The sequence below is a fragment of the Pteropus medius genome, unplaced genomic scaffold (assembly GCF_902729225.1).
Source record: "Pteropus medius unplaced genomic scaffold, Ma_sr-lr_union100, whole genome shotgun sequence".
Classification (NCBI taxonomy): domain Eukaryota; kingdom Metazoa; phylum Chordata; class Mammalia; order Chiroptera; family Pteropodidae; genus Pteropus; species Pteropus medius.
This window is the reverse complement of record NW_024353588.1, coordinates 16,694-39,331: the sequence shown is the minus strand read 5'-3', so window position 1 is coordinate 39,331 and position 22,638 is coordinate 16,694. Positions and strand designations below refer to the sequence as shown.

The window sequence follows — 22,638 nt, the reverse complement described above, 5'->3', positions numbered from 1 at the left end:
GCCTCCTCCCCCTCCCCCCCACGCTTACTTGTAGCCCACGTCGCAGAAGCCGAGCGTCTGCTTGTGGTAGTGCTGCACGTTCTGGGCCTGCTGCCGGCACAAGACCGGCGTGTTGCACACGCTGCCCGCCGTGTGCGACACCACCACGTAGCGCAGTGGTTGGTTCAGACTCTGCACGCACTCGGACGCCTGGGCCCCCCACTCTCTCCGGGGCACAATGGGGCCGCAGCAGGGCTCGTCTTCTTGCGCTGCTCCGAGGCCAAGCAGGGCCAGGAGCGCCCAGGGGACCAGCGCGCAGCGTCGGGACATGGCGCGCAGGGAGCACCGGTACGGGGCGCAGCGCAGCGCGGGCCGCCCGGGCCGCCTTTATATGCCGGGGCGTCACGGTGGGGCGAGCCTTGCTTCACACCCCCGCAGGACTTCGCCGGGAAGTTACGCGGAACCCCAGACTCTGCTTCCTTCTCCCGGACGCTGCAACAGGATGCGTCTGTGGTTGGATCTGAGCTGCGGGGAGGGAGAAGCCATGACGAAGCCAAGGCGCCCTTGCCCAGCTGAGCATGGGGGCGGGGAGGCGCACAGGCCCCTGGGCGCTTTTGCCCTGTGGTTTCTGCAAGAGCCGGGGCCTGGATCCTCACCCTGCTCTGTGGCATCTCTCCGTGGGGCATCGGACGACTCAGCAGGAGCTTCACACCGGAAAGACACCGGCTGTGGGGTGTGTGGTTTGGGGTGCGGGGTGAGCTCTTCTTCCTTCTTCCCGCAGGTACCGAGGTCACGAAGACTGCCACTTTAAAATCGCTTCTCCCAGGCCCCAGCCTGGTGTCATTTAACCCCTTCGGCAAACCTAAGAGGTGAGTCGAGAAGCCCATTTCACAGTTGAGTAAACTGAGGCCGGGAGAGGCAAAGTCGTGTTGCTGAGACTTGGGACATAGTCGAGCCTGGTGGCCCAGACCCCGGATTCAGAGCCAGGCTGCCTGCACTTGAATTCTGGCCACATTTTAGTGCGTGAGCTCAGGCAGGTGACCTGACCTTTCTGTGCCTCAGTTTCCCACACTTGCAAAACGGGGATGATCATCGCTAATAGGGTCAATGTGGGACTCGATAGGTTGACAGGGCTGAGCCCTGCGAAGATGCCTGGCTCATAGTGCCACATGCACTCTGAGGCCGCAGCCGGGTGTCATTTAACCCCTTCGGCAAACCTAAGAAGTGAGTTGCTGCATCCATCCTTGTCAAAGAACAAGCCAAATGGCAGCCTTAAACTGGTGGAAAGAGCTGTTTCGGGAGACTTCAGACAGCTGTGGGTCTGTATCTGACTCTATCACTTATGAGCTGTGTGATCACCTGTATGACACTTAGTTTTCGAATTTTGAATGAGTATACAGGAACCACCACGACCAGCCCAGGCAGAAAGGTGAGAGAGAGGGAAGTGTCTGCTCCAGTCCAGAAGTCTGCTTTGAGATTAAGAAGGCAGCAAGGAGCTGAGGCCTCAGGAAGGAGCTCCTGGGTCTCTGGGATGAGAAGGGACCATGTTGAATTGTTGCTCTGGACCCCGCTCTCCACACTCCGGGGAGGGGCTGTGCAGGCCAGAGGGTGACTTGGGTGGAGCGATGGAAGGATCAGATGTGTCTCATGCACCTCGGGTCTCCGACCACAGGTGCTGGCCTTCTCAATCTGCCAGGGAGCCCCTTGGAGGCCCAGCTCACAGCAAGGGTCCTTTGGCAGCGGCGGCTCTAGTACACGCTGGCTGCTAACAAAGTTTGTGACCCTGGGCCAGTGTCTTCTCCATCACATCTTTACCACACTCTCAGTTCTGCAGAGCAACAACACGTTCACTGCCTCCTGCCTACCAGCAGGGGCTACGTGTCCCCCCTGGGCCAGAGCTAAACAGAACTTCTTGGAAGATGCTTTCAAAAGCAACTACTTGGAATGGCCTGTCATCCCTATAAATCCTTTTTTTATAAGGCTGCCATTGTGGATTGTTCCTCAACAAGGATGGATGCGCGGATGGGACAATGGAAGGGTGAACTAAAGCGTCCCTGGGATCGCTCTCTGTGGGTGGCCCTGAATTCAGCATGAGGGTACAGAGAGGAATGAGACATAGTTTGTGCCTCAAGGAGCCCAATGTGTCAGTGAGCGCTTCTCAAACTTCTGAACCCACGTACCTGCAGATGACTGAACTTTCCCTACAGAGCCCCAAGGCACTGGGGATGCCTGTGCATTTGCCGCAAGTGAGAAATTTCTCAGAAGTCTCTACTTTTGGCTTATAATTCACGTGAATTGAGTGTATTATTCAATAACTTATATATGTATATATATAAAAAATTATTCCATAACTTCTATATATACACATAGATATGCTTTTTAAAGGAATTGATATTCACAATGTACATACAAACAACCCAATAGCCTTAGTTATGGGCGTCTTTTCTTCATTGTGCAAACTGATAACATAATAATAAACATCAGTTTATTTTTTAAATGGGTAATGGAGATAAACAGGTTATTGACAGAAGACAAATTCAAATGGCAAATCCAAATGTGCAGCAAACATAAAAAGACAATCTACTGAGTGTTCATTAGAAAATACCTATTAAAGCTACAAAGAAATATCACTTTGTACCTTATATTTAGATAGGGTGAGTGGGAGTTCCAGTACATTATTGGTGGAAATATGAAATGCAAACAGCTTTTTGTGGATAACGGTCTAGTAATATCTATTAAATATGTATAGTTTTTGACCTAGAGTCTATATTTAAAATGTATAAATGTTTCAGCATGTAGGGCTATATATCTGATAATATTTTGTACAGCTTTGAGGGGAAACAACTCGAAAGCATCAAAAAAAGAAAATATGTCAAAATGGCAAGCCTGTACTATGAAACATTACGCAATTATTATGAGTAAGATGCACTGACCTGGAGGGGTACACATGAAATATTAGGTGACAGAAAGCAAAGTGATATGCATGGTTTTAATTTTTTTTAAATATGGCCTTATATATGTTTGTAAGAAATGGAATATATGATTTAGCACTTCATCTCTGGGGCTCGGACGCCTGGGGCTAAGCTCCAGCATCACCATCTTCTCGCTGTGAGTGTCAAGCCCTCCAGGCCTCAGTTTCCTTGACTATAAAAGGAGGTTAATCATAGTATCTCACAAACCTGTGGGGAGCATGTGGAAATTCATGAAAAGTGCTGAGAGATGCCTGGCGTGCCGTGCACTGATCCCGTGGGTAGAAGCATCCTCTACCTGAGCGTGGAAAATATGATGGAAGGAAACACGTGACTGAGTGGCGTCTCAATGGTGCGCATGTGGCACTATGAGCCGGGCATCTTAACAGGGCTCAGCCCTGTCAACCTATCGAGTCCCACATTGACCCTATTAGCGATGATCATCCCCGTTTTGCAAGTGTGGGAAACTGAGGCACAGAAAGGTCAGGTCACCTGCCTGAGCTCACGCACTAAAATGTGGCCAGAATTCAAGTGCAGGCAGCCTGGCTCTGAATCCGGGGTCTGGGCCACCAGGCTCGACTATGTCCCAAGTCTCAGCAACACGACTTTGCCTCTCCCGGCCTCAGTTTACTCAACTGTGAAATGGGCTTCTCGACTCACCTCTTAGGTTTGCCGAAGGGGTTAAATGACACCAGGCTGGGGCCTGGGAGAAGCGTTTTTAAAGTGGCAGTCTTCGTGACCTCGGTACCTGCGGGAAGAAGGAAGAAGAGCTCACCCCGCACCCCAAACCACACACCCCACAGCCGGTGTCTTTCCGGTGTGAAGCTCCTGCTGAGTCGTCCGATGCCCCACGGAGAGATGCCACAGAGCAGGGTGAGGATCCAGGCCCCGGCTCTTGCAGAAACCACAGGGCAAAAGCGCCCAGGGGCCTGTGCGCCTCCCCGCCCCCATGCTCAGCTGGGCAAGGGCGCCTTGGCTTCGTCATGGCTTCTCCCTCCCCGCAGCTCAGATCCAACCACAGACGCATCCTGTTGCAGCGTCCGGGAGAAGGAAGCAGAGTCTGGGGTTCCGCGTAACTTCCCGGCGAAGTCCTGCGGGGGTGTGAAGCAAGGCTCGCCCCACCGTGACGCCCCGGCATATAAAGGCGGCCCGGGCGGCCCGCGCTGCGCTGCGCCCCGTACCGGTGCTCCCTGCGCGCCATGTCCCGACGCTGCGCGCTGGTCCCCTGGGCGCTCCTGGCCCTGCTTGGCCTCGGAGCAGCGCAAGAAGACGAGCCCTGCTGCGGCCCCATTGTGCCCCGGAGAGAGTGGGGGGCCCAGGCGTCCGAGTGCGTGCAGAGTCTGAACCAACCACTGCGCTACGTGGTGGTGTCGCACACGGCGGGCAGCGTGTGCAACACGCCGGTCTTGTGCCGGCAGCAGGCCCAGAACGTGCAGCACTACCACAAGCAGACGCTCGGCTTCTGCGACGTGGGCTACAAGTAAGCGTGGGGGGGAGGGGGAGGAGGCGGGACGGCTGTGCTCGAGCGGGAGACCGCGGCCGGGACGCCGGGGACACCTGGCACATGGACTCAGCCGCACGGCGTCGGTGTCGTTTCTCCCGAGTCACCACATAGGGCTGCGGCGCGTGCAGGCGGCACAAAGATGCGAGGCGGAGGGGGGAAGGGCCGATGTCCGCACTCTGGTTCCCAGAGGAAAAGACAGACTTTGCCAACACCCACCAAAAGTGTCCTCTCCGCTGGAGCCCCTGAAGCCACCGAGGCCCTGAGAAAACGTGAGGTGACAAGGGCTCCTCACAACCAAGTCTGGTCCTTTGCTGGGAGGCAGACAGTCAGCCTGGTTGAGCTGGGGCCTGGGTCCTGTCCCGGCTCTGATCATGCTGGCCGGAGCCCGGGGCCAGGCACTATGGGCCGCCTGATCATGACACCCAGGAACGCAAAGCGCACGGGACACCGCCTGGCACGTAGGCTTAGTCCCCGAGTCTATGGCCTGCGGCCATTAGGCACCTGCTCCACCCCAGGCCACATGCCAGTTGCTGGGCTGGGAACACAGCCTCAAACAGTGCGACCCTAACCCGACTGGATTTAAAGACCAGCAGGGAGAAACTCAGGCCGCACGATGGATTCAGATGGGATAGAACTGGGGTGACTGAGAAGCGGAAACCAGACCACATAGGCTCCTTTGGAAGGGCAGGGTGAGGGAACATCTTCCCGTTCTGGTGGCTCTGAGGTGGCTCTGGGATGGGGCAGCTGGGGAAGCATAGTAAGCTGAAGGGACCTCAGGGGGATAGGGGTGGGGCCAAGCCAGCAGGCCAGGCGGAAAGGGCAGAGGTCAGGGTGGCCGGAGGTCTCTGGGAGGAGTGAAGGCAGGGAGGAAGAGCTGGGAGGAGCGAGGGGCACAGGGCCTGTGGGTCCTGGTGGGGACTCTGGCTCTACTGAAGAGGCAGGAGCTAAGGGACACACGTGAGCACGCTCTCCTTCTAGCTGCCGGCGCCTTACTGGAAATGCAGGTTCCCAGGTCCCACCCTTACAGGGCTTCAGTCGGGCCGGGGTGCGGCCAAGAACTCTGGGGTTCTCACTCGGAGAACTCTAGAAGCCTCATAGAGTATCCCCAGCTCTTCTGAGTCAAGATTTTACACGTCAAAGGTTCCAACGTCAAGATTTTGTTTCCAAGACACTCCCATTCTCGGCGTGCCCTCGAAGTCACGAAGACCACAGCCTGGCTCCGCAGCCTCGGGCCTAAACCGCCTGCAGGAAAGCAGACTCAAGTCTGTTTCTCAGATGTTAGGATTCAGAGCCTGACCCAAATGTTCTGAATCTTCCCCCCGTGTCACCTCACGTTTTATCAGGGCCTCGGTTACTTCACCTGTAAAATGGGGCCCGCGACTGCACTCACCTGGTGCTGGTGGTGGAGCTTTAAATTAGATGCATCCGTTGAACAAATACACAAGGAGCACCAGTCGCCTGTGCCAGGTGCTGGGACATAAGCAGGGCCATTACCGGCCCAGTCCTGGGGGCCTGTGTCACTGTGGTATTTCTAGTGTCTTCAGATCTGGATTCTGAGAGTCTGGCTTTCTAAGTGGCAGATCCAGGACCCCAGATTCGGACGTTCCAACACGCTGTGTATCACTGACGACCGTGAGCCAGGGGGTGAAGGTGGCAGATGCTGCTGCTCCAGGCATCCATCTTCTAGTTAACTCTGACGTGCCCAGTCACACTGGCTCAATCAAGGGGTGTCGAACGAGTCTTAAGGATCTGCCGGGGCTACAGGCTCCATGTCCGGTGGCGGCCCCAGCCCTGCAGTCCCTGAGCCTGTCACTGAAGTGGACCCTGGCGGGTAACAGGACAGGAAGCAGGCTGGGGTGAGGGCAGAAGAGCTTCTTGATGGAGAGTTCTGAGGCAGGGGCCTCTGAGGCATGGCCTTGGGCAAATCGTCTCTAAGTCTCTGCTTCCTCAGCTTAAAGTCAGGGTGACAGCAGTGCCTGCCTCAGAGGGCTGCATGTGAGGACTTAGCAAATCAAGAGCTCAACAAATCCTCCAGGGAGGCAGGAGAGAGCAAGGAATCAGATCCTGGGCATGGGAGTCCTGGGGACCTGGGTGAAAATCCTGGCTCTGTCTGTCCCTGGCTGGCTGTGTGACCGTGGGCAGGTGTCTCCACCTCTCTGATTCTCTGCAGAATGCGGGCAAGAGTGACTCACGGGTCGCTGCGAGGATGAGAAAGGTGCACACAGAGCTGTGCTTGGAACGGCAGGGGCCACTGTCATGGCAGTTGTTGAGGGAGAACAGGGGACGAGGAGGGTGTGGGGAAATTGTGCGTGAGTGACAGGAACAAAGGCAGGGGTGCGTGGAGGAGGGGGGGCGTCCTCTCCCAGGAGGCCCTCCCTCACTCATCACCCTCCCGCCCGCCCCCCCCGCCCCCCACAGCTTCCTGATCGGAGAAGACGGGCTGGTGTATGAGGGCCGGGGCTGGACCGGCAAGGGGGAGCACTCGGGGAAAAGCTGGAACTCCAAATCCATCGGCATCACCTTCATGGGCAACTACATGGGTGAGTGACTGTCCGGCCCGTCAGGACAGGGAGCTGACACGGGCCTGGGGGCAGCACAGAGCAGCGTGTAGTCGCTGGGACACTACCACCTACAAGCTCCGTGACCTTGCACAAGTGACTGCTTTTCTGAGTTTCATTTCCTCCCTTGGGTAATAACCATTTCAACCACACAGTTCGGGTGAGGATTACTTCACCTATAGAAAAGTTCCTCTGCCAGCCCATGGCACCAAGCAGTGCTTGGTAAGAGCATTGCTGTGGGCAGGAGACCCAAAGGCCTGGGGGAAAGGGAGAATGAGCAATTATGACGACAGCTGGCATTCGCCATACCAGGTACCATGCAATAGGCTTTCTATAAAGCATAGTATCCCATAGCCCTGTGGCGGGTCCCACTAGTCTCTCCTTTCACAGATGAGGAAACTGAGGCAGAGAGCAGCTCAGTCAGTGCTAGGGAACGGCAGAGCGGGATCGGGGCCCTGGCAGGCCGGCTGGGAGTGCACAGTTGGGACCGCTGCCCCACACTCCCCCCGCCCTCCGAGGAAGCCCTGACTGGACTCCTGCCTCTGCCCCACCCAGAGCGGACACCCCCGCCCCGGGCCATCAGGGCGGCCAAGAGTCTGCTGGCTTGTGGTGTGGCTAAAGGAGCCCTGCACCCCAAGTACGAGGTCAAAGGACACCGGGACGTGCAGCAGACGCTCTCGCCGGGAGATCAGCTGTACGAAATCATCCAGACGTGGCCACGACACCGCGTGTGAGGCCCTATCTCCACCCCGTCAGAAACCCACACCCCCCAATAAAAGTCAGCTCCGACTGTGCTCCCGTGTCCCGTCCGCCGCAAACCTTCCTCCCACCGAGACCACGGCTGTGCCCCCGCCTCCCAGCGCTGTCCCAGCTGCTGCTCAGAACCCAGAGGCCCCGACCCTGAACCAAGACCCCGGACATCCCAGCTCAGAAGCAACGTCACAGCTCAGAACCCAGAGGTCTCAGGTCAGAACGCAGGACTCGGCACCAAGCCAGCCCTGATGTCACTGACAGCAGCTTCGGCGGCCTCCCAGGCGGTGAACCATGCTGTGAGACGCCCCTCTCCACCACATAGCCAGAAACTTCCTGTGCAGAATCTCTACTTGGACCCCTCTGGGGACAGGCTGCTCACTACCACATCACAGTTCCCCCTCACACTGCTTTAGAGTATGGGAGTTTTTCTTAAGCCTGAACCCCAACCTGTCCCCCAATCACAGACATGCCCAGAAATGCACACAGTTGCCAACTACAATCCCCGCCTCATTCTCACATGTCCCCCCTGCACCCCTACTCTTTGGTCATAAGCTGAGGGATCCCAAAGGCAAATATGTTTATTTACAAAACACACAGACCCTCTCAGCATGCAATGCCTGGGGGAGCGGGAGGGGCCAGGGCCTCACACACATGAGACCCCAGGAGCACCGGGAGGGGCGGGGCTGGAAGCACACCAGCCCTGCCCCCACCCAAATCCAAAGCTGGTTAGGGGATGGAGGGACAGTGCTCCCTCTCTAAGGTCACGACCGCGTGTCCAGTTGGTTCATGTATTCCTGCAAGGCCTTCGAGGGGCGTGTGGTTCGGCCATGTCGGCCGCCTGGTGGTCGCAGCTGGATCTGTGCGAGCCAGCCTGGGCGTAGAGGGCTGTGAGGGGCCTGAAGCTGCTCTGAGTTCTGGGGCCTATTTGCTGCGGTCAGTACCACCCCAGTGGACTCTGGGGCAGGTGAAGGGGAGATGTGGAGTCGCAGGCTCACCCTTGATGGGTCCCCGGCCCCCAGAATTGGCCAGGCATCTCTGATGGCGGCCGCGTTCCACGGGTGCGAACTTCTGCACGGGGAGGCACGCAAGGGGTCGGGCGCCCTCTCTCTATTCCTGCCCCCCAAATCCCACTGCAACATCTGAACGTAAGGATCTCGGGGAAAAAAATAAGGGCTGATGCTTACATTAAATGACTTTGTATCTACACCCAAACCCTCGGAGGTGAACATCATTAGTACCATCCACATGTGCCTGAGAAACCGAGATACTAAGAGGCTGAGTAACGACCTTGGAGTGGCACAGGTGGTGGGAGGAGGAGCCTGGTTTGAAGACCCAGCATTTTGTAGTCCGCGAGGGTGCTCTCATCCAGCGTCCCCTGCCTCCCCCAACCCCACGCTCCCTTCCCATCCAATGGTCTCAAAATACTCTGCATCCAGAGGCATTTCAGAGCCGCCTCTGCAATCCCATTCCCAGAAGGAAATCAGGAAGATGGGGACAGCGGCTTCTGGTGTTTCATGCTGCCCCTTCCTCCTCCGAGGCCTGAGGAAAGACACTCACCGTATTGGACCCACTCCAGCTCCTGGGGCGGGGAGGCTTCCTGGGATGGCGGGAAGCTGAGAGGAGAGGGCGGAGCACTGAGGGACCACTGGGAGGTGTCTTTGGCACCGCCCACCTCACCCTTCTCAAGGGTTTAAAGGCTCCACCACTCAATTTCCCTCTAAAAGACCGTTTGCCATCTCCCCGACACCTTCGGGAGGCGGTTCTTTCCCCCAGCCCAAGTTTTACCCTCTAGGGAGGGATCCGGAGATCCTCGAACTCGCTGCAGGAGCTGTCCCCTGGAGAGACAAGGAGCCCGTGAGCCTCCCGCTCTCACTGGCACCGCGGAGCCTCGTGCCGACCCGTGCGCCCCGCCGTCTCCAGCTCCATTACTGGAGGAGCTGCGGTGTCGGGGGCGGTGGGCGGCGTCCCCTCGGCAGGTCAGGGCAGCAGGGGGCCGATCTGGCAAGCCCAGGAGATGGACGGGCCGTCCCCGCTTCCTCCGCTGCGAAGTCGGTTCCTCCCTGCCGTCCCACTGCTGCTGCTGTCTGGGGAGCGGGAAAGGTCTGGGGAGCGGGAAAGGAGCCCCACCCAGCCTGTGCGCCCCATTGATGTGAGGACGCTACTTCCCTGTGGGTCACAGCCAGGGCCGGTGACCAGCCCGCGGTTACACGGGGCGAAGGGAGAGAGGAAGCAGGTGACAGATGATGAAGACAGGTGGGAGACAAGGATGGGTGAAGGCAGGTCAGACAGCCAGGTCGAGGGGCAGGGGTAGGGGCCAGTGAGGAGGGAGGGGCGCTGACTTCACCTTGATCTCGCTCTGCTGCTTCCCCTTGGCTTTCACAAAGGCTGTGGGGTCGAGACGCGGCACGCGACCACTTGGGACGGGGAACAAGAGGCGGGGGCTACAGGATCACGCCCCCGCCGCTCCAGTCTGTCCATCCCGCCTCCTCCCGCTCAGGGGCTGGGGCGGCACAGATCCGTGGGGAAGGGCGAGGGGCGAGCCTCGACCCCAGGCCCCACGGCCGCTCTCCCGGGACGATGAGCGGGCAGCACCGCGGCCACTTGACGTGGAGCGCTCCCGAGACCATGCAGCCCGGTGCTCCCGGTCCGGGGGCGGCACCACTGGCGGAGTCCGGCTCCTGGGAGCACAGGACCCGCTGTCAGTTTCCCACCGGCCAGGACAAGTCCTGTCCCAAGCTCCTTCCCGGCCTGCACCAGCTCCGAACCTTCAGGTCCATCTTCCCACAATCGCTAGTCATCCACAGCCTCTCACTAGATTCGCACAGACGCTCCGCCCTCTCAGTGTCCCACGAAACTCCCCAAAATATATATGTCACTTCCCTACACCCCCTTCACTGCGGCCTTCTTCCAAGGCCTCCCAAAGCTCCCTGGAACTCCCCAATTTCCCACCACCCACCTCAGTACAAAATCAGGGCAAATAAGCAAGATCTTCATCAGCTGCTCTATGCCCTTTCGCGCAACTAGACCCTCAGGCCCCGCCCCTTTCCCCGGGTCTCCACATCCAGGCCCAACCTCCTGATGCAGCAGCCTCAAGCCGCACTCATCTCTCCGCAGACCCCGCCCACCACTGCCCACTATGGGAGCCCGCCTGTTTGCATGCAGTCCCTTAGGTACCCCTACCCTGTATCCCCTCCCCCTTACTCACCCACCTCCATCCTGCACAGGTCGCGCCCCGTCACTCAGACCCCAGCCGCTCACCTCTAGGCTCCGCCCAGCACGCCCCGAGCCCACCTGCAGGCGAGTCCACAGCTGAGGTCCCGCCCCCGCCGCGCCCCTCATCTCCTTTGCCAGGCAGCGACATCCAGGCTGCGGTGCTGGCCCCGCGGGTCCGGAGGCGGCGCTCCTGCCGCAGCTCCAGCTCCAGGCCGCGCACCAGCCCGTGCACCAGCCCGCACAGCGCCTCTTAGCGTTATCCGCCCAGCTGTGCCTCTAGCTCCTGCTTCTCCCACGCCAGGCGCGACACCCCGGGCGGGGCGGGGAGAGAGAAGAGAGCGAGGGCTGGGTGCGCCCGTGCGGGCTCCTGAATCATCCCCACTCCTCGTTGGGGGTCCTTACACACCATTTCGCCTCCCCCACGACGGGCGCACCCACCGCTCCAGGCTGCCCCCAAGGCCACGTCATCTTCATCCACCCCACGGGGCGAACACAGCCCTGTGAGTTCTAATTCCAAAAGATGTCATTGATCTGTCCTCCATACCCTCAAAGCTTAACCCTGGTCCTGGCTCTAGCCTGCCCCTGGCCTCCAGCCAGGTCACACGGCCTCCCCTTCACAGAAGGACTCTCTAAAATGCAGATCCGATCAGGTCACACCGCCGCGTTCAGAATGCTTCCTTAAGAAAAACGTGCGCACACAAGGCTCTTCGTGACAGCACGAGTTGTAATAGCAAAGCGTGGAAATAATCAAAATGTACATCAACGGAGAACTGGTTGAATTTCTATGGCACATCCATTCGCCTGAGTCCCACACGACTGTAAAAAGGAACAAGAAAGATCTCTATGTCCTGTCACCAAGTGACAACCGGGTATAAGTTTAAAAACAGTGCAGAACAATGTTTAGTGTGTGTCCTTATGTAAAAGGAAAAAAGGGAATTACAAATTACACATGATCGTATTTTTAAAATAGATAAGACTAATTAAAAAGTAAGTTACCCATGAAAGATGGAAGGACAATTGGCAACCAGGATATAAGCTGGACCCCTCTGAATATACCCTCTTTTTTACTTTTGACTTTGGAACTGTGAAAATATTCTACACACTGAACAAGTCCGATGCGGTTTGATCTCGGAAGCTAAGAGGGTAGGGCCTGGTTAGTGCTTGGATGGGAGACCACCTGGGAAGACCAGGTGCTGTAGGTATAAAAAATAAAAAGTAAGGGACTGTAAGCTGACAAGATCCTTGCGATCTATGAGGTCAACCAAGGGTTGCCTCGCCAAAAAAAACCCCAAAAAACAATAATAATAATAATAATAAAAATAATAAAAAAAAATTCTACACAAATAAATTTTAACCAAAGCAATCGCTAGAATGTTGAAAAGTGACTCAAACCGCTCCAACTGTATATTGAAGTTGGTGGCATACTGGAGAATTATCAAGTGAGCAAAAAAAAAATTTTTTCAATTTTAGCTAGTAGGATATACCCTAAGAGCAAAAGGAACTGCCAAGAAATCTTAAATTCATTCAATACTCTCATTATTCGTAATTACATTGGTATTATTAGAATAAAGCAAATACATAATTATGAATTGCGTTACTATTACTAGAAAACTAAGATTTTTCACTTGAGAAAAGACATATACATGAAAGAGGTTAATAAGTACGGACATCATTTTTCTCTTTCTAAAAATGTGTCTACTTTCTGGCTCTTTCCACCTCAAAACGCCTTATAGCAATGTCAAACTAATGGCCATGAGCACCCCTTAGGACCAGCCTGTGGTCTCTAAATACAAATTCCTTCTAAAAGGAACCAGTGCTCCTTGGAAAAATTACTTCTACCGGCTCTGGGGCTGGAAAGTCTAAGACATCTTGACGTGCCATAAAACAAGGTAGCCGTCTGTGGTGGGCTGAATACCAGCCTCCCAAAAGACATCCGTGTTCTAATCTCTGAAATTTGTAAATGTTACCTTATATGGAAAAAGAAAAAGTTTATAGATCTGATTAAATCAAGGACTTTGAAATGAAGAGATTATCAAAGTGGGCCCTAAGCATCATCTCAGGAATCCTGTAGAAGAGAGGCTGAGGGAGATTAGACACAGAAGAGGAGAAGGCAACGTGACTATAGAGGCAAAGGTTGAAGCGAAGTGGTCGCGAGCCAAAGATAGGTGGCAGCCAGCAGAAGCTGGAAGAGGCAAGAAACGGATTTGCCCCTATAGCCTCTGGGGGGAGAAATGCCCAGTTCACACCTTGATCTCAGCCCAGTGAAAGTGATTTCAGACTTCTGGCCTCTAGAATGGGAAGAAAATTAATTTCTGTTGTTTTAAACCACAAAGTTTGTAATTTGTCATGGCAGCCATAGGAAACCAACATACCATCAATTAAATTTACATTCGTGAGTACATAATCATAGTAAAAACTGAACAAAACTCATTGATCTTCATGGGGATGTAGGGAAACCAACTCATTATTCTGACAAAAGGTAAATAAAGGGCGGGGAGCGGGGGGAGAAAACCAAGCATTAATCATGCCTTTCCCACGGGAAATGTACCTCACGGAAACCAAACAGTTGATACGAGAATGCTCTCCTTGTCGAAGAAGTCCAGCGAACGATAGCAGAATCATGGAATTAGCTCATTACCCTTTACCAACTCCTAATGAAAAATCTATCTAGCCATTGATCATCAATAATTACCAAAACTATATATTAACTCAGTTGTTCTCACCCTGCCTGAAAATTAAAATCAATCAGGGATCTGAAAAACATACAGATATCTACATTTTTGAATTTACCTTTATAATCGAGAGTAAGACAAGGATGCCACCTATCCCTACTTCTTCTCAACATCCTACCGGGGGTCCCAGCCAGTGCGATAAGGCGAGAAAAAGAAATGAAAGATAAGGATTGATAGGAAATGAATAGAACGGTCATTTGCAGATGATGATAAACACCGAAAATCAGAAAGAATCTACAGATAAATTATTAGAAATAATAAGAAAGCTAACTGAAGTTGCTAGGTGCAAAATCAATATACAAATATCAATTATACTTAAATCAACACGATTGATATTTCAAGGAAAGAAACCATTAACAAAAGTACCCAAAGATGAAAAGAAAATCTAACAACAAGGGTTAATGGAACAACGTTACCGAGATATTAAATAAGACCTAAATAAATGTAAAGACTCACTCTGTCTACACACTGGAACACTCACTCCAGTATTTATAAAGATTTCGGCTCTCCCTAAATTGTTCTATAGATTCAATACGCTACCAATAAAAGTTCCAACAAGTTGTATGTGTTGTACTGAAAAATCTATTAATTCAGAAGTTCATATGGAAACGCAAATTGCCAAGAATAACCAAAAGAATCTTGGAAAAAAACCAAAAGTGAGAGGATGGAATCTACGCAACACCGGACTCATTACAAAGCTACTGTAACTAAAACAGGATGGCGCTGGCACCAGGAGAGACACATAAACCACTGGCGGACAGAGCACAGGATCTCACCTGTGCAGAAACACGATGTGTGATAAAGGTGACGATGGCTGAGCAGGAGGATAAGGACACTCTTCAGGACACTCTTTTCAATAAACGGCACTGGGATGGATGATCGACTATCAATGAAAGGACCTCCGCCTCATCAAAAATCAATCCCAGGTGAACTGTAGATGTCAGAATTATACAGAATGATAAAGGAGAATGTCTTCGTGACACCGGGGCACGAGGATTCTGGGACGGGACATAAACATTACTAACTTCCAAGGAAAAACATATAAATGAGTCTGTATAAAAATGAAGAACCTCTGTGGATCAAAAGACACTTACATGAAGAGAGTGAAAAGGCCCAGGGAAGGCAAGGAGGAGAGTTTCTGAAACACACAAAATTCACACAGGGCCGATCTCCAGACCATGTAAAGAACTCCTAGAAATCGAGAAGAAACGGGCGACCAGAAGGAAAACGAACATGACAGGTGAACAGGCAACTCACAAAAGCCCAACTGGTGACTGAACGTAAGGAAAAGTGCTCGACCTCACCAGGAATGAGAGAAATGCAAACGAAAACACCCCAAAGGTGCTGGGCTGATGAGAACTTTACGAGAGAGAGATCCAGCTCTCACTATCCGAAGTCATCGGCCTCAGCACCTCCTGACAGAAGCAAGGTGTCTTCCCAAAAACCTGAACCGGGTTAGCCTATCCGTTTAATAACTACTTCATCAGAAATATAGAAAACAGAGGAATCCATTAACCATGAAGATCAAATCCACAAAATCTGGACCGCGGAAAACTCTGCAGGAGAAATGACGTGGCTTCTTCCACAGCGAAGCAGCATGAAAAAAGGGGGTACTTTAATCAATTCAGAGATTTAATAACCACATCAACAAGTTGCAATGTGTGGCTGCATTGAGATACTAATTCACAGAAGACATCTGTGAGATGATCGGAGACCTGTCGACACATACACACACTATAGAGTTTTTGGCGATCCTGTTGTATGTGATAACGGTGCTTCTGTTTTTATCTTAAATGTCCCTGTACGTTGAAGATAGATTTTGGAGTATTTATGGAGGAGAAACGATGTCTGGGATTTGCTTCTCAGGAGAGAGCGGGGAGTGTAGATCCAACAAGATGGGTAAAAAATAGAGGACGTTTGAAGCTGGGCACAAGCGCATGCGCATTATGCTGCCGTCTACTTCTGTGTGTTTTTGGGACTTTTCCGAATAGAACATTGTTTTTAAAAAACCGTGGCTCCCCAAGCTCTCCAAGGAGCTTCCCATTTGGCCCCTTGCAACCCAAGTCCCCCTGCCCCATCCTCCGTCCTCCCTTTCCCTCGGTGCTCCAGCCAAGCCTCTCCCTGCGAGTGCAGCTCCTTCCTCCTGGAACGCTCCTCCCGGCATGAACGACTCTGCTCATCCTTCGAACATCGCCTCGCACGGAAACCCGCCTGGCCCGGCCAGGCCTGGTCACGGCCCTGTGCTCTCTGCCCTCCCGGCTGTCTGTGCGTCTCCTTCCAGCTGCCGAGCTGGCGTCCATCAGGGAGATGACCTGTTTTCTGTCTGGATCCCCACCCCACCCCACCAGGACAGCGTGGCCAGCTGTCTGGCCACTGGGTGGGAACCTGGGCTCTCTCACCAGGCTGCCTGCATCCAGCGCTGCTCCACTAATGACCGGCTAGGGGACCACGGGCAGTTCCACTTCACATCTCTGTGGAGTGTGACAATAATCCCTTATCCGTAAGTGGTGGGACTGTAGGACGAGTGCTGAGACCATGTCTGCACTGAAGAAGGGCCCAGGAAATATTAACTAGTGCTGGGCAGCATGTCTGGCACACCGTAGGAACTCATTAAGTGTTGGATGAATGAATGAATAAATCCTGGAGTCTTCCCAAACTGCCAAGCTCCAAACTGGGAAGAGGAAAAGCAGCCACTATCCAGCTGTGGGAATCTCAAGGCAGAGGCCGCCACCTTGTGGCCATCCTGGAAAACACATGTACACACCTACCAGATCTGAAAGTAAAGCTTATCTGGCTTCCGGCACTACTCTGCCAAGCTCCTCCAGGAAGACCCACAGGCTTCTCCAGCCCCGTGAGCTCCCAGTCCCGGCAGGGCAGAGGGCTGGTCCTCCCTGGCGTCACTGAGCGCTCCGTCCTGGGCTGGCAGCTGCCAACCGTGCACAACGGCTAAGGGCACCAGAGTGGGATTGCACCATCTGCCTGGATTCGAGGTCTACACTGCCGTCTTACTCACTGTGTGACCTAGGGCCAGTTCTCTAACCTCTCTGTGCCTCCGTTTCATCCTCTGTAAAATGGGGACGATAGCAATGCCTACTCAGTGAGGATCAAATAAACTAAAATGATAAAGCACTGAGCAGAGTCCCTGGCACACAGTTAAATGCTCACGAACATTGGCTCCTGGTATTATTACTACTACTACTACTACTACTACTACTACTACTACTACTACTACTAAATGCTGCTGCTGCTACTAAAAATATTCTTCGCCCTCCCCAATGAGTGGGATCCCTCCAGGTGGAGACTGAGTCCCCCACACAGCGGACACTCAACATGCCAAAACCTTTTTTTCTTCGCTTCTCTCTTCGTGCTCACCACGTCCCCACCCTCACATGAGGCCTTCACACGCACTGTCCCCTCTGCCCAGAGTACGTCCTCGCCCATCCATCTGATGCACCACAGGACCCCATGGGGGGCTGTCCTGACCTCCCGCAGCCCAAGGTCTTTCCTGACTAACCCCATCTCCCTCTGCAACGACACACTCAGGTGCTTATGTGACAGTGGCTGGCTGCCCCCTTATGACAGTGGCTGGCCACTTACTGGAGGGGGCAGAGGAGGGGCCAGCATGGAGGAGGCGCTGAGCAGAGCGCCCGGCTCGCCCTGTCTTCGCATGCGCCGCCTCCTCTGTCTGGGACACCCCTCTTCCCAGGCAGGGTTGGGACCCCTTCTAGGATCCTCGCCCCGCCCACTCTGAGTCTTCACTGTGAACAGACGGATCCCTCTCCCCCTCTGGACTGGGAGTCCCAGGAGGGCAGGGCCAGGATTGTCTCGGTTGTACTCTGTCCCCAGCACCACCCAGCACAAGGTGAGCGCAGAAGAGAGGCTCAGAATAGATATCTGGTGAATGGGGGCCCACCATCCTCCTGACAGTGCTAAGAATAATTTGGTCCCAAAGTGCATGATGAGATGTGCCCCAAGCCCCAGCTGCCCACCCCCCAGACTCACTGCCCCCGCAGGTGCCAGATCTCGGAGTCTCGGGGGTCCCGAGGGTCCTGTTGGTCCCGAGGGTCCTGTTGGTCCAGCCCCCGAAGGCGGCCCAGCTCCTCCTTCAGTGAGTGGATGATGCCCTGGAGGACCACAGGGTCCGGCTTGCCCTGGTATGGGAGGGGCCGCGGGCAGTGACTCCTGAGGATTAGAACCGTGGCATCTCGGAGGCCAACAATCCCCCAAGGGCACTACCAGACCCCGAGAGCAGGAAAACGCACTGTTCCAAACACCTCACCTTCCTAGGGGATCGGGTCCTAAACGCGATTTCAAGCCCCTCCCTGACCCCACGCCCCTTGCCCCTTGCGCCCGTCAAGCCACCCCTACGACTCTCTTATAGAGCAATCGTGGAACCACTGGGTCATGTGACTTACAGCCACGCTTAACCCTGAGATTCCGTGGTAGGAGATTCCAGATGGCCTGACCTGGGTCCCCCCTGGATTGGCGAAAGGTAGGGCATCTTGATTAACTGCTCCACCGGGTGCTATTCACAGAACAGCACTTGATAACATGAGAACTTCCCACCAGAAATCAGGAAGCAATTAACAACGGGAGCAGACACGGTCCCCGGCCACCCAACAGCCAGCCATTCCCAGCGCCTTTCTCCCCTGCTGCCTCCCGCTAAAGAAAGACTAGACAGCCAGACAGTCATTTGCCCAGCATTCCTTGCATGTGACTACTTCTGGCCAAATATTAGGGAAAAGGCCGAGTGACCGTTTCTGGTCGAATCTTATAGAAAATCTGTCGAGAGTCTTCTGAGAACACTTTAGTTTTCCTGATAAAAACAATAGGTACAATTAGCAAGCGCATCTTTGTTCCTCTCCCTCTTGCTTTGATGCAGACGCGATGCTTGGAGTTCCAGCAACCATTTTTGACCAGGAAGAGATAAGGATGAAGTGAAAATCCAACACATTAAGGATGATGAAAAAAAACATAACAAAACAGGAGACCGCGTTCCTAATGCAATTATTGAGTTGCCACCACCTCCCTAGACACCTTGTTAAGTGATAAACTATGGCTTGTTTAAGGCGCTAGTGATGGCTATTGTGCTACTTGTCGCCAAACCCAGTATTAAATGATACAAACTTCAACACTGAAGATTCCAAAGGGAAGGCTGAAGCGACGTTCCCGCCTTGCCCTGGCTACCTGGGGCTCCTGAGGTCTAACCACATCCTCTCCTACCTGCCCACCAGCTTGAACTTAGAGTCAGCTCCAGATCTGTGTAGGTCAGCGGGTCAAGGATGACTGACTCGCTGCTCTGTCCTGAGAGGATGGGAGGAGCTGGGACAAGACCCAGAGCGCACAGCCCCAAGCCCAGGCCACGCCCCCACGAGGCCAGGCCACACCCCCACGAGGCCAGACCACACCCCCACAAGCCCAGAGCACACCCCACAAGCTCAGGCCACACCCAGACCAGGTCTCTGGGCTAGCTGGCCAGTCCCACAATGAGGCTGATGAGCAAGATGGCCCTGTCCAAGGTGTCGGCACGAGGACGTCATCAGGGAGAAACTGAAAAAGACCTAAATGCTCGACCACTGGGGACGGCTTAGGACTATAGCTCTCCAAGTGATATCTGCAGACCCCTCGGGGTCCCTGAGACCCTTTCAGAATGTCCAAGAAGTGCAAACAATTTGTAGAATAATATTAAGATGTCATTTGCCTTTTTTGCTGTATTGACATTTGCACTAATGGTGCAAAAGTAATGAATAAATACGCTGGTGCCCGTGAGCAGAAATTCAGCTGGTGGCATCGAATGTGCTAGCGGTCACTGTATTCTCCACTGCCATGCAGTCTCAGCGGCAGGCCAGGAGGGAGACGTAAACAAGTAAATAAATAGATGATAGGCAGACAGACAGAGGAAACACAGGAAATGAAACCCGGGAATAGTCTTGATGACACTGTAAAAATTGTTAATTTTACAGAACCTCAGCCCGTGCGTATACAGCTTTGTACTACTCTGTGACAAAACGGGAAGCATGTGTCCTGCTGCTCACCAAAGCACGACTGTAGTCTCAAAAAAAGCATGTATGCCATCGTGTTTTAAGCGAAGCTTGCCAGTTTTTCATGGAACGCTACCTTTACTGGAAAGAATGACTGCCAAACGAAACTAGGGTTATTCAGACTTGGGTGCCTAGAAGGCATTTTCTCAAAAATGAACAGTAAGCCTGTCACGTCAAGAAAAACAGCTAACGGTATTTGTTGCCAATGATAAAATTCACACATCAAAGCGAAAATTGCGATTTTGGAAAACTATCTGCCACCATGTGCCTGACAGCCTCTCAATGTTAAAAGACCTCCTGGTGAGGACTGTGAGGATGTTAACCAATGTGACTTCCTGATATTGTATAATGAAATACATCGACATTTTGTTTTCTTATTCATTCAGTTACCCTATGTCATTGGATTGGAGCATATAATCCATTTACATTTAAAGCGATTATTGATAGGTACATTAGGTATTGCCGTTTTATTGTTCATATATTTTTTCCCATTCTAAAGGAAGTCCATTTAACATTTCTTATAATACTGGTTGGTGGTGATGAACTCTTTTAGCTTTTTTTTTTTGTCCGGGAAGCTCTTTATCTATTCTTTCATTTTAAGTGATAGTCTTGCTAGATAGAGTAATCTTGGTTGTAAGTCCTTGATTTTCATGACTTCGAACATTTCATTCGAATCTCTTCTGGCCTGCCAATTTTTTTTTTTTTGGGAAATCAGTTCAGTCTTATAGGAGCTTCCTTGTATACAACGAATGACTTTTCTTTTGCTTATTTTAAGATTCTCTTTGTCTTTAACCTTCGACATTTTGATCATCATGTGTCTTGGTGTGGGCTCTTTGGGTTCATCTTGTTTGGGACTCGATGAACTTTCTGGACTTGTAGGTTAGGAAAGTTTCTAGTCATTATTTCTTCAAAGAGGTTCTCTATCCCTTGCTTTCTTTCTCCTTCTGTTACCCTTATGATACGAATATCGTTTTGCTTGATGTTGTCCCAGAGATCCCTTGAACTATTCTTTTTTTCTGTCCTCATTAGGTGTTTTCTGCTACCTGTCTTCCAAATGGCTGATTCAGTTCTCTGCTTCATCGAATCTGCTGGCGATTCCTTCTCGTGCATTTCTTTATTTCAATTATCGCAGTCTACATTTCTGATTGGTTCTTTTTTATGGTTTCTGTGTCCTTATTTATGCTTACTGTCTCTCTGTTGAAGTTCTCACTGAGTCCCTTGAGCATCCTTATAGCCATCGTTGTGAACTGTCTCTGGTAGGTTGCTTGCCTCCTCATTCAGTTTTCTAGTGTCTTCTCATGTTCTTTCATCTGGGACACATTTCTCTGTTTCTTCATTTTGGCTGCCTCTCTGTGCTTGCCGTTTTAGGTAGATATTCTCTGCCTCCCAATCTTGGCCAGGTGGCCTCATGTGGCAGGTGTTCTCTGGTGCCCAGTGGCGCGGTCTCCCTGGTTACCTTAGCTGGGTGCTCCAGGGATGTCTCTTGTGTGGATCGTGTGTACTCTCTTGTTGCAGTTCAGCCTCGATTGCTGTTGGCTCATCAGTGGGTGGGATTGGCCGTCAGGCCGACTGGCTGTGAGGACTGGCCATGACTGCAGCCGACGAGCTGCTGTGCAGGAGCTGTCATCATAGAGAGGAATTCCCTGTAGAGGGACTTTGGTTTCTGACAGTGCATTCTCGGATGTGTTTTTAGTGGAGTTAACCGGGTGGTACTCTTCTGTGGTCTGAAGTGGGCTTCAGGTGTGTTGGTTCCGGGGCCTCTTAGGAAGGGCTCTAGGGGAGACCGAGGTCTGCTGCTGCTTTGTCCAGCCCAGGGCCACTTGGCAGGTGCTTCAGAATGATCTGTTCTTGATAGATTCATGTTCTTGCCTTGGAGGTGTCTGGGAGAGCCTGTGCTGTGAACTGAGCCTGGCTGCCCTTAGTGCTGGGCTTGGGGCTGCTTTGCAAGAAGTGTAGGGTAGGCTGAGGTCAGCCCCTGTCTGTCTGGGGTGCGTGGCCCTTTGAGAGATTTTGGGAAAGTCCACAGTGTGGGTTGAGGCTAGTTGTCCGGGTAGAACAGCTGCCGACAGAGGGCTGGGCCAGTTTGCTAGCTGTGTGGGACAGGTCTCGGAATCATCAGGTGTGGCGAATGGTGTTTCAAGGTCATGGAGGCTTGGATTAGAACCTGCAGACCACGTGAGAGGAGGGCTCAGCAGAGGAACAGTGGTGCCTGCTAGCACTTCTGTCCCAGAGAGAGCTGCCCTTCTAGCCCTCGCCCTGAATTCATATCATTCAGTTGCTTGTTTTATGTCCCTGGTGCTTTTCACGCTGCTCTCCCTCTGCTGAAGCTCAGGGTGAGTGTTTGTGAGTGACTGAGTCTGTGCTCGGGCCATTTAAGAGGGCGCCTGGGGCTACAGCAGCCCTTCATCTTGCCCGGAGGGAGTTCCCACCGGTTCTCACAGCCAGATGTTGTGGGGAAACCTCTTCTCTGCACTGGTGCTCTGGGCTGGGAACCCTCGTTCCTCAGGGGGGACCCTGCAACTAGGATGCCCTCCTGATTCTCAACCACCACACTTGGTGTGAGGCCAGCACGTGTCACGTCTCAACATTGCTTCTTTATATCCTTAGTTGTAGGAGTTCTGTTCAGCTAGTCTTCGTGCGGTTCTCATGGGTGGTTCTATAATTTCATTGTAAAATCGATGTGGTCATGGGAGGAGGCAAGCACAGCATTTTTCTCCTCCGCCATCTTGACCGGAACCCTCCACAATAATGACTGTATTTGTTTATTGTCTCTAGTAGTGTTTTGGTGGCATCTAGAGGGGTTTCTATATATAGAATCAAGAAACCTGCAAATAGAGCTGTACGTCTTCATTCCCATTTTGTGTTCCTTTTTCTCTTGCCAAATGGCCT

At 52.9% G+C, this 22,638-nt stretch overlaps 2 protein-coding genes across 2 annotated transcripts; one reads left to right on the top strand and one right to left on the bottom strand.

Moving 5' to 3' along the window:
* The first annotated feature begins 4,095 nt into the window (after positions 1 to 4,095).
* On the top strand, positions 4,096 to 7,804 carry PGLYRP1 (peptidoglycan recognition protein 1). The gene is made up of 3 exons (XM_039850904.1): positions 4,096 to 4,428; positions 6,871 to 6,992; positions 7,566 to 7,804. The coding sequence occupies exons 1-3, from the start codon at positions 4,148 to 4,150 to the stop codon at positions 7,742 to 7,744; spliced, it is 582 nt and encodes a 193-aa protein (XP_039706838.1). The 5' UTR covers positions 4,096 to 4,147; the 3' UTR covers positions 7,745 to 7,804.
* Positions 7,805 to 8,524: 720 nt separating this feature from the next.
* LOC120593178 (centrosomal protein CCDC61-like) lies at positions 8,525 to 18,209 on the bottom strand. The gene is given in 8 exon segments (XM_039850905.1): positions 8,525 to 8,718; positions 9,321 to 9,376; positions 9,662 to 9,847; positions 10,103 to 10,177; positions 10,276 to 10,441; positions 11,055 to 11,287; positions 17,711 to 17,890; positions 18,175 to 18,209. Coding segments are annotated over 8 exon segments (1,125 nt in total).
* Between the last annotated feature and the right edge of the window lie 4,429 nt (positions 18,210 to 22,638).